The sequence below is a fragment of the Perna viridis genome, chromosome 2 (assembly GCF_037379345.1).
Source record: "Perna viridis isolate PV_CMFRI_1.1 ecotype Kerala chromosome 2, ASM3737934v1, whole genome shotgun sequence".
In the NCBI taxonomy this organism is placed as follows: Eukaryota; Metazoa; Mollusca; class Bivalvia; order Mytilida; family Mytilidae; genus Perna; species Perna viridis.
In genome coordinates, this window is record NC_142446.1 from 2,627,049 (window position 1) to 2,639,805 (window position 12,757).

At 32.4% G+C, this 12,757-nt stretch overlaps 1 protein-coding gene across 2 annotated transcripts in view; it reads right to left on the reverse strand.

Annotated features, from left to right (window-relative positions):
- LOC148623297 (kynurenine 3-monooxygenase-like) overlaps positions 1-12,757 on the reverse strand; it is a 58,228-nt gene that overhangs the window by 1,843 nt on the left and 43,628 nt on the right. The window contains exons 10-15 of one of the 2 annotated variants that reach the window (XM_088565047.1): positions 12,342-12,367; positions 11,339-11,387; positions 9,075-9,132; positions 6,799-6,881; positions 4,787-4,888; positions 770-829 (exon numbers count right to left, since the gene is read on the reverse strand). In XM_088565047.1, the coding sequence (XP_088421173.1) occupies positions 770-829; positions 4,787-4,888; positions 6,799-6,881; positions 9,075-9,132; positions 11,339-11,387; positions 12,342-12,367 (378 nt within the window). The remainder of the gene's footprint in view (positions 1-769; positions 830-4,786; positions 4,889-6,798; positions 6,882-9,074; positions 9,133-11,338; positions 11,388-12,341; positions 12,368-12,757) is intronic. The other variant, XM_088565048.1, reaches the window with a different exon arrangement.

The following is a 12,757-nucleotide window of genomic DNA, read 5'->3' on the forward strand; positions in this document are numbered from 1 at the left end:
ATTTCAACTCATTAGTCATGCTAGAGCTTGCTTCAACTACATGTATGTGCATTTTTTGTACAGTGCCAGACTGTCTAGTCTTCAGATTATATACTTTTTTCCATGTCGTCATTAGACTATATACTTCTGATTACTATTTGAATCCTGGGTCCATTGATAACCCTTTCTTAACCTAAATGGTTTTTGAGATATTTGCAAAAACTGCTGTTTGACCCCTTGGGTATATTTTAAGTTACAGTGGCCAAGTTTACCAACAGATCGAAAACCCAACACCTGTAGGATACATTCATACATTTGTTTCAAACAGGTAAATAGTTTCAGAGGAGAAGGATTTTAGAAAAAAATAACATGGAAATAATGAAAAAATGGTAAAAAGGGCATTAACTCCAGCATGTGTTGACAGTATATTTCACCAAAAATTGCCATGGATAGATTTCATTTTGCTCAACACTTTTATCCCAGTCAGAAATGGTCTAAATCTAACAAGTCTTGAAATATTTATAAAAAAAACCCTGCTATTTGAACCCTATGGTACTGGTATATTGTTCATAACAAAAGCATTTTTTGTCAATGAACCAAAAATCAAGTCAATTATTTTTAATAGCAATTGCAAAAAAAAACCCTGATAATACTAAACAATAACAATCCTTTATACCTCAAATGTGTTGAATATTTTCCCCATCTGTGACATTTTTCTGTGACTTCATTTCCTTGCATTGTCCCCCAATGACTTTCTTTCCTTCTATTAGAAAGCTTTGGTCATACATACCTTGTCTTGCCATTTTCTTTTTGCTATACACAAATGATATCTTTCACGTGAAAAAGAAACCTACAAAATTTTAGATATTATTCATCACTGATGAGGCCATTCTGGAGTCACATGTTAATATTTAACACAAGAGGCTCAAAGAAGCCTGAATTGCTCACCAGTGTCCCATATGTCTACATTTAAAAATACAGCTTTGTAATGGCTTGATATTAATATTTGATCAAAACTAAAAACAGTGTAGCTACATGTATAATGATTCTTCAAAAATTACCTATGTTTTTGACATACAAAGGGCAATAACTCCTGTACTATGGGTTAAATGATTTTGTCACTGTTGAATGAATTTCTACACATTATACTCATTTACAACTTTTCGCTAAATGGAATCAGGTCTGAATTAAAAGTATAAAAGTGTAAAAATTGTAACTGTTGACATAGAAGGCAATGACTCCTATAAGGAAGGTCTTACTAACCACTTCTGGGTCAAGTGGACACCCCACTAAATACAATGTAGTACAAAAAACACACTGAATCTAAATGTATGCACTGTAAGTGCATAATCTGTGTACATGTTGATTATAAGTAGTCAAAATAAAGCTGAGAATCATATCATATTTTTAATTTACGGTACTACAAAAGTGTACGAATATTGTTTACATGTGTAAGTAATTTGCCCCCATGCTGTCAGTTAGCAGAAAAGATAACAATGTGGATTTTCAGTATTACTTATTCCAGTAAATTTTGTGAAAAACTTCTACAATACAGTATATCTTCTATATACCATTAGTATAATGATTTAAAAGACTTCTTTTCCAATTTGCTTCACAATGGTATGCAACTTTGAGATGTGATTTGTTCTGATAATTAACAGTGAAACTTGGAAAAAAATCACTTTTTTCACATGTAAAATAATAGAAACGTTAAAAGTGGTTAGTGAGACCAACTTTTCATAAAACTTTGGTCTTGTCTTACAACATCATCAGTCGTCTCTGAGGTATAAGCCAATAAAAAGGTTTGCCTTATAGAAGTGGAGAGTTGGAACTCTGAAAAGTTTGAGCAAGTTTTAAAGAGTAATCAAGGGAACCAAGGTTCTAGTGGAAATCAAAAGAAAGTAATCCAGGGACAATGACCAAACATGGAAAACAGACATACTCTACAAGGAACATAAAGTAACTAAAATAATACATACAAAATAACAAAAGCAAATGTGCACCTCGAACCCCACTAAAAACTGGAAGCACAAACACAGCCTTCAAACTTCTTTTGACAGAGATATAGAACAGAAAATGAAAATCTTAACATCTGAGAGTTTGACAGCAATAACACCTATATCATACAGCTACAGCAATAACACCTGTATCATACAGCTACAGCAGTAACACCTGTATCATACAGCTACAGCAATAACACCTATATCATACAGCTACAGCAATAACACCTATATCATACAGCTACAGCAGTAACACCTGTATCATACAGCTACAGCAATAACACCTATATCATACAGCTACAGCAATAACACCTGTATCATACATGTACAGCAATAACACCTATATCATACAGCTACAGCAGTAACACCTGTATCATACAGCTACAGCAATAACACCTATATCATACAGCTACAGCAATAACACCTGTATCATACATGTACAGCAGTAACACCAATATCATACAGCTACAGCAATAACACCTGTATCATACAGCTACAGCAATAACACCTATATCATACAGCTACAGCAATAACACCAATATCATACAGCTACAGCAATAACACCTGTATCATACAGCTACAGCAATAACACCTATATCATACAGCTACAGCAATAACACCTGTATCATACAGCTACAGCAATAACACCTATATCATACAGCTACAGCAATAACACCTGTATCATACATGTACAGCAGTAACACCAATATCATACAGCTACAGCAATAACACCTGTATCATACAGCTACAGCAGTAACACCAATATCATACAGCTACAGCAATAACACCTGTATCATACAGCTACAGCAATAACACCTATATCATACAGCTACAGCAATAACACCAATATCATACAGCTACAGCAATAACACCTGTATCATACAGCTACAGCAATAACACCTATATCATACAGCTACAGCAATAACACCTATATCATACAGCTACAGCAATAACACCAATATCATACAGCTACAGCAATAACACCTGTATCATACAGCTACAGCAATAACACCTGTATCATACAGCTACAGCAATAACACCTATATCATACAGCTACAGCAGTAACACCAATATCATACAGCTACAGCAGTAACACCTGTATCATACATGTACAGCAATAACACCTATATCATACAGCTACAGCAATAACACCTGTATCATACATGTACACCAATAACACCTATATCATACATGTACAGCAATAACACCTATATCATACATGTACAGCAATAACACCTATTATCATACAGCTACAGCAATAACACCTATATCATACAGCTACAGCAATAACACCAATATCATACATGTACAGCAATAACACCTATATCATACATGTACAGCAATAACACCTATATCATACATGTACAGCAATAACACCTATATCATACATGTACAGCAATAACACCTATTATCATACAGCTACAGCAATAACACCTATATCATACAGCTACAGCAATAACACCAATATCATACATGTACAGCAATAACACCTATATCATACATGTACAGCAATAACACCTATATCATACAGCTACAGCAGTAACACCTATATCATACATGTACAGCAATAACACCTATATCATACATGTACAGCAATAACACCTATATCATACATGTACAGCAATAACACCTATATCATACAGCTACAGCAATAACACCTATATCATACATGTACAGCAATAACACCTATATCATACAGCTACAGCAATAACACCTATATCATACATGTACAGCAATAACACCTATATCATACATGTACAGCAATAACACCTATATCATACAGCTACAGCAGTAACACCTATATCATACATGTACAGCAATAACACCTATATCATACATGTACAGCAATAACACCTATATCATACAGCTACAGCAATAACACCTATATCATACAGCTACAGCAATAACACCAATATCATACATGAATAATAAGAATGTTTTTAGGCTTTAGACCTTTATCTACTAACTAAATTCTATTATTCAGAATGGAAGTTTCAAACTCCACTGATTTCTCTGAGTTTTAGATAATCCAAAGTAAATATCGTAGCAGAACATCACATACACATGACCTGTAACTTATCACGGTGAACTTATATACCAAAAATCATGGCATAATCTGCAAGCGTTTAGAAAAAAAAGTCTGAAAAACGGTTACTTCTTTGAACTAAGCTAGTTCAATGCCCGTAATATCGGTAAAAACCTTTGGAGTGGAATCAACTACAAACTTGTCCTGTAACTTATCATGGTGACTTTCTATACTAAAATTCATGTCAATATCTGCAAACTTTTAGAAAAAAAGTCCAGACAACTGTTATTTCTGTGAATTTTGCTAAGTTCAGGCCTGTAATTTTGTAAAAATCATCAGAGCGAAACGAAAGTTAAACTTGACCTGTAACTTATGATGGTGAACTCACATACCAAAATTCATGTCAATATCTGCAAGCGTTTAGAAAAAAAGTACGGAAAACTAAAGATGGACTGACGGACGTGTAAAAAACATTATACCCTTCGCAACTTCGTTGCAGTGGGTATAATAATGTGTAAGGACTGAAGTTAATTGAATAACGGTTTTCTCACATTACAGTGAGTCATGTTAATACAGAGAGATGGACACACACACAAACATTTGTGTACCATAATATGACCCATCTTTGCAATGATAGGTGTATAAAAACAAAAACAAAAATACTGAAAACTAATCTTATTAATTTTTGCAGAGTACCAATTTTCGCTATTTTCACAGTTGACAGAAAACCACGAAAAATAGTACTTAGACATAATCATTGGAATACAGAAATAATACAAACCATAGTATAAAGTGGCACCCATGTGTTAGGAAATAACCAGTGTAATAAGTTGTCAACCTTCTTTCTCAGTAGAAACATCTTTGAGTTTACAGATTTCCGCATCTGAAACGAAGATTATAAATCTTTATAACTATTTTTGTGCATTCCACTTGCAAAGTGGGGGGGGGGGATTACAGTGACAGGGGTGTCTGTCCTTCCATCTGTACTACCGTTACACAGAGGGTACCCTTTTTTATCACTACTCCTCCTACATCACTGTATAAAATTTAATGAAACTTTCATAGATTATTAATTAAATATTGAAGATGTACACCTCTTCTTTCACATATTGATCTGAATGTCTTTTTTAAGGGCTGGGTTAAGTGGGGGCGGGTTCCCTAGCAAACACACTTTGCCATTAATGAATAGAGGGTACCTTTCTCTATCTGCAACTCATCCTACACCACTGAATGGATTTGAATGGAATTTCATATAATATTTATTCATTATTGAAGATGTGTGACTTCTATTAAAGATTTTTATATAATAAATGTTAATTTGTGCAGTCCTTAAGCATTCATAAATATTGGGTACAATCAATCAAGTGAAGAATCAATATCATTTTCTGTGGATACTCTAGAATCAGCATTCTGCAGTGTGTTTGATCAAATTAGGTACATATGTAGTTCTTTTCAAGATCTCAAACACAATTGATTTTCAAGGCCAGTGGTCAAAAGATGAATGTTTTCAAATAGCCATGGGGAGTGGGGTATCAATTCAGTAAATGGCTATGGGGAATGGGATATCAATTAAGTGGTGATGGCTTTGGGTTGTGGGGTATAAATTAAGTAAATGGCTATGGGGAGTGGGGAGTGGGGCATTTATCACAGGTTTTCTAGTTTTATTTGTAAAACACTACAACAATAACTAGAACATGAATTGGTTTTAGAATATGTAGATATATAGATTTTTAGATATTTGTATACATATTGACCTCTGACCTAGAAAAATTGTGAGAAAAGCTCACTCAGTTAATACCCCAACTCCCCATTTCATAACATGCACCTCAACAATATTTGATTACGATTCTGTAAAAATTTCATTAAATTCCATTCAGTGGTGTAGTAGGTTTAATGAATAACAAACAGATAGGAACACCATGTTCCAACATTTAAAACTTGCGAAGTTCATGCTTTGCTATGAGAAACTCAGTGAAAGTTTCATTGAGTTACATTCAGTGGTGTAGGAGGAGTAATGGATAAGATGTACTACAATTTTCAATATTTCATAAATGTAAAAAAAATCCATTGTTTCCTAAGAAAAACCTCCATACTGATTCGGATCAAAATTGGACAAGCACAATTGGAATATTAAATAAAGATACCATGAAAATTTCATTGAATAGAGGAGGAGAAACAGATTAGAGATGTGTACCCCTATGTTTAGGCAAAAGAAGGAAGTTTGGACCAAAGGATGGACACCCTAAAAATTTACAACTTCACTTTTAAAGCATGAGGTATAATAACATTACTTCTTCTTATTAAGAGGGGAGGGCATTTTATTGTTATCTTATTGCATATAAATATATATTGCCTAATTACCAAATACACTGTATCAGTATTGTTCAAGTACCTCAGCATTGGTATAAAAAAGCAAAATCACCAAATACATCATACCAGGGGATTATAACGGTATTGTACCTGTTTGTATCAGTATATATCACCAAATACATCATACCAGGGGATTATAATGGTATTGTACCTGTTTGCATCAGTATATATCACCAAATACACTGTATCAAAGGACAGGGCATTATAATGGTATTGTACCTGTTTGTATCAGTATAAATCACCAAATACACTGTATCAGAGGACAGGGTATTATACTGATACTTCACCTGTTTGTATTGGAAGATATCACCAAATACACTGTATCAGAGGACAGGGCATTATACTGACACCTCGCCTGTTTGTATCAGTATAAATCACCAAATACACTGTATCAGAGGACAGGGCATTATATTGGTATCTTACCTCTACATAGTTATACATTGCCAAGTCACATATTGCAATTGCATCAGGATTCCTATGGTCTGTGTAGGCCTTCAATGCAAGTCCTAAAATTTAATGTTAAAATTTACTAAAGTAAAAGCTCTTTTAAGAAGTTTTTACAGAATTTATAAATGTTAGCTTTGCTTTGGTCCACATAATATTTTTGGTATAACCAACCAATCCATATATTGCCATATGACCCTCAGTGTCATGAATTATTTGCTAAATATAAATCAAATAAAAGAACAGTGTTCCATGTCTCCTGCCCAAACTTCTCAAAGAGATTTATCATTCTAAAATTTGGTATAAATTTTATCCAAATTTGTTAACAGATGTAGGTGTCACTGCACTTACAAACAAATTTTAAAGAAATTTAAATTTCCAAGGGAAAAAAAAAACTCCAACAATATCAGCTGGATATCGTAGATTTTGATCAAGAGATTCATGACAATAACTTTTAGTGTAACCAAAGGACCTGGACCATTTTCCCACAATTCTGACCACAACTAATGCCAATCTAAAAAATCAATTCTGACTGGCATATTTTAATCTTCTGTGTTTTTTTTGTTAACATTATTTGTTTATCTCTTTTTATTTCAATACAAAATAAGTCTTATTAAAGGACAGTTCATATTGTTTTAAATGTTATAAGACCGTGCTATCAACCAAATCTTTTGTATAATGTATCTAAATCTCAGGCATTGAAATACAGGGAAAGATTGGCCCAAGTCCTCTGTTGCAAGGCTTCAGAGTATTTACAACTGACATGGATGGACTAACCCTTATTTATATGTCCAACTACAGCTTACATTTAATATGCTAACATAATATAACTTAAGTAATGGTATTCTCTGTACTTGATACATGTCAATTTAACTTTCCCTACATGATAATGTAATTCTAATGTATTTAAAAACAAAAAGTTTAAAAGTATTGGTAAACTTAGAAATTTATGTAACTTTCTATAAACAAAACCACAATTTAAAAAAATATTTAAAAGTTATTTCTTGACCAATTTCCCTGAAATCTCTTTGTTTTGATATATCTAAAAGTGTTAAAAATAAAAAATGACATTATTTTCTCACTAACTTCAATATTTAATATCAAATAAACAATGAAATTTTATATATTTTTCTTCCTGTAAGAAAAAATTATCAAAACCTGTTGAGAAATACCTTCGAATTATATCATTCTGTTTTTTAATTGTGATTTTGTACTAAAATGTATTACAATTTACACATCAATGTACATTTGTATCTAATTAAAGCAGTGTACCAGGTTCATTCGCCCTGGGACAATTCACCCTTGGAGTCTGTTTGCCCTATACATATATACATATTTTAAAAAGATTTTGTTTACTTGATAAAATTGAAGAAAAGGAAATGAAGACAATATTGAAAATGGTTACACAATTTTGAAAAAAAAAACATTGGTTGCTGCATAAAAAGTTACAGGTGCTAGTATGGGCAATCGCTGATCCAGAGAATCACTTTAGGGGGGGGCACAGGGGGTCCACAAATAAAATCCTTGATAAATATATTGTAATGCATGCATTTACACACAAAAATTTGCTATTTTCATAAATTTTGTAAATCCATAAGAGAAGCCCCCCTTGGATCCACCTGTGAGGGAGTGTTACACAGAGTCCCTGGTGCCATTGAATTACATATATTTTAAAATCATGATGTTATTTCATAATTATTTTGACACAACATGAATTAACGCACATTGATGTCTTGGAGATAATCTGCTGTGGGTAATCAATTACTGCTGGTGTGTTTATATAAACAAATCATTAAACAAAACTAAATGACACACAATCATCTACAATGTATTATAATTGGTATGATTTGTACATGTACTTGTAGAAATTAGGTGATTAGTTTCTTAATGTTGTCTTTCTTAGAATTTATTTTTAGACAACATACTTTAAATATTTTTGCATATACAGCTACTGAATCACTGTGTTATAAAGTTATTTGTAACAACAAAAATATCTTTCTGGTTGCCACAGATGTAAATGACTTAAATCATACACTATATAGGGCAACAAGTGATACAGGGCAAATGGACTCAGAGTGAAAAGTAATCGGGTGAACAGGTACAAGGGCAAACAAGATTCAGGGTGCACTGACCCAGATTCTTAAAGCACTAAAAAGTTATTGAGATAACTGAATGTTAGAAAATTATTTGTAATGGGTAGTGAACTGAAGCAGAGATAGGTATAACCAAGCTAATATCCTCATTTAATTTCTTACCAAAATTATCATTGTATTTGTCTAGCATGCTATCAAGGACAATGCAGTCTTCAAAGCCCTAAATACATAACATAAAATCAATTATTTTTCAATATGATATTAAAGAAATATTTTGCCATAAGTACAGCTCAATACGAAATTGAACACTGAAGGGAAGTATTGATTGGCATGACACAGCATTGGTGCTTGAAATACTGAACATTGAGGGCAAATATTGATTAGCATGACAAAGCATTGGTGTCTGAAATACTGAACACTAAGGGCGTGACACAGCATTTGTGCCTGAAATACTGAACACTGAGGGCATGACACAACATTGGTGCCTGAAATACTGAACACTGAGGGCAAGTATTGATTAGTATGACACAGCATTGGTGTCTGAAATACTGAACATTGAGGGCAATTATTGATAAGAATGACACAGCATTGATACCAGGCATAAAAGAGACTGAGGTTTAATACTTTGTGCTTATTTTTTACTGTATCCAGGGAAATTCTAAACAATTTTAGACATACAGTGTTGGAAATTCTATACATAAAAGGACTATGATTTTTTAATGGAAGTGGGTTGGGGGGGGGGGGGTAAGGAACATAAGTTGAATATCATACAGATTAGTATTATCCATCCCCTACAGGAGCAGGTAGTTTTGTCAAATATCATACAGATCAGTAATTTCCATCCCCTATGGGAGTAGGTTGTTTTGGCCAGATATACATGTAAAATGACTAACTTTCATTTTGGAAAGCTTATCAGCCTTTACTAGGAATTTAATGAAAATCATAAGATATAATATTGAGCACCTAGATACTCCTGACCTTGAAACTTTAACAAATGGGGCAAACATTTGAGCTTGAAACAACTTTGAATTTTGATTGTGATTAAATGTTTGACAAAGGATATGACTGTGACTGGAAAGGAAGTGGTCAAATAACTTACTAGCAATAAGCCTTACCAGAAGAGACAAATAGATGGATGACCTCTAAATGTTGTTCCTGAAGGTTATCAATATAAGGAAATTAACAAGTCACAATTTCATGGCAATCAGTGGAAATATTTTTCAGTAATATCTAAAAAATATAACTTAGCCGAACTTTGGGATAAAAAAAAGTCTCAAAAATGTGAAATTTTAATATGTTAATTTTAAAAAGGAGCTTACATCAATAGAAATGAATAAATCATCTAAGTTTCATGAAAATTACTGGAATTTTTCAAGGTATTGTGCAAGTATAGGAAAAACAATGTGATGAATACAGTAAATTGAAAACATATAATAAGACAACTGAAAGGGAGCTTACATCAATAGCAATAAATGACTTTCCAAAGTTTCATGAAAATAGGTGCTATAGCACTATATAGTTATAGTAGATATAATATAAACCCCTCTTTTATATCAATAAAGTTAAATTATGCTAAAACATAAAATCAGAAATTTACAATATCAAACAAGAGCCCAAATCAAGTAAAATAAGCACTTCATCAATATATCATGAACAATGTAGCAAGTATTGTTTTTAAGTTATATTGCAAATCATAGAAAAATATCCCATTTCTTAGAAATAATGTCTTATAAATAAAAATTCAAATTTATTTTAAAGAAATATTGAGGGAGCTCACATCAATCAAAAGAAACAATTCACGAAAGGTTCAAGCAAAATGTGAACAGACAGGTAATTTACAGACACTCGTATAAAATATTATGATTTCAATTTTTCATGTAATAATATACAAAATTGTGATGCAACGATAGAGAAATTTGCAGACCCATAAAATCTTACTCAAAATCTTTTAACAAACATATTATGAGTATGTGGATGACACCAACAATGACAACTCAATACCAATATATTACAAATGCAGATTACTAAACCAGAGGCTCAAGAAAGCCTGAATCCCTTACCTGGCTTTATCTTTTCTGGAGGAAAACAAAAAATACTAAATAGTGACATGATTAAGTTATCATATTAATAACTGTACAATAATTAAATTTCACACAGTTATACATTAAGTCTAGTGTTAAAACTTGCAGGTTGTAAAATTCATAACATTTTCAATTCACATTCAAGTTTTATCTTTTATATCATTTTTGAGATACCTGCCTTAAACTGAAACAAATCCTTATATAAAGGGGAATTACTCTATCATAGGAAATTCATTTTTAGCTCATTAATTGTTATATTGAGAAAAAAAAATTATTTTACACTTTATATTTCTTTTATATGATTTTCAATTCTATAGTATTTCAACAAAAATGGCAAACATTTACCTTCCAATGACAACTCCTACATAGGTGGTGTGATTTTGTTGAATCTGTGCTGGAGTAAAGATTGTGACATTAAGATAATGGTATAATTTTCTTTTGCATAGTTTCTAAAACTTGCAATAGTCAACTGTTAGGGGACATAATTCCTATTCAGGTAGTCTGATTGGGCTGAAATTTAAGATAAAGGCTAAAAATAACTAATTCCACTTCCCATAGGCTTCTATGCTAATTTCACAATATTCAATGGCTTCTCTGGACTTTACCTTAACTTTAACCTGCAGAGGACTATATATCAGCATGATTCTACATATGTCAGCTCACAATCCTCAGAATGGCATGTGGGGTTAGCAGACTTGCAGTGCAGTACTGGTCACCAGAAGTGAAGGGTCTATAAATAGCATGGGAAATCCCAGTGTTTTCACAAGATAGGGGTATATTTAAAAATCATTATGGAGATTAGGCTTCACATCACAAGAAGCAAAATGCACCTATAAAATGTACAGAAATGTTTTTCCTTTCAGAAACTGTTTCAATTTTTTAAATAAGATGAGAACTTTTTTCACAGCACTATGAGTAACAGAGGTAATTTCTGCGTAGGACTATTTTTGCATACGTTCCAAATGCTCATTGGTTGAATTGGTGGTCTGTAACCTAAATTAGATCCCATCCTTCAGATCATTTTTCTAATTACACTGATTATATATCTTTTGAAGGTCACAATATACACAAACAAAAAAGCAAAAATTAACATTTCAAGGGGCAAAACTCCTTGTAGGTTATTTGATTTGATTAATGATCCACTCTGAGACATGATATACAAAATGTACATCAAAGTAGCTATGTATTACTATACAGAAGAATAGAATTTATATTCTATTTTGTTTCTAAATAAGTGATGATAGACACAAAATGATGACATGAGTTTATATGACCTGGTATACAACATAAAAAAGCTTTCTAAATTTTCTAGCAACATTGTCAGGGTGGTAATGAAAAAAATACAAACCTTTGTATTCTAACACAGCAGTGTAGCTAGACAAAATGCAAAGAAAATAAAATGATTTGGAGGCTCAGCTTGTTACAGCCTCATTTGTTGATTTTTTAATAGTGGACAAAGAATGAACACTTAGATTCTGAACTTATATGTGACACAGCATATATATGATATAGTGGGTGTGAGATCTTGGAAATAAAATTCATCATTAGAAGATCATAATATCTGTCAATTTGGGCAATAACTCTTAAAAAAAATTGTAGAAAGTGACAGCACTCTTTCAATCATGATATAAGGAAAATGAACAAAATCCTCAGTAAATAGGAAGTTGTGGTCAATTTTTTTCTGAAAATGGAAGAATGTCTAAAAATTTCAAGCCACTGTGATAAGAATTGCTGAGAAAACTGTGAGAAAAATATTGTTATTGA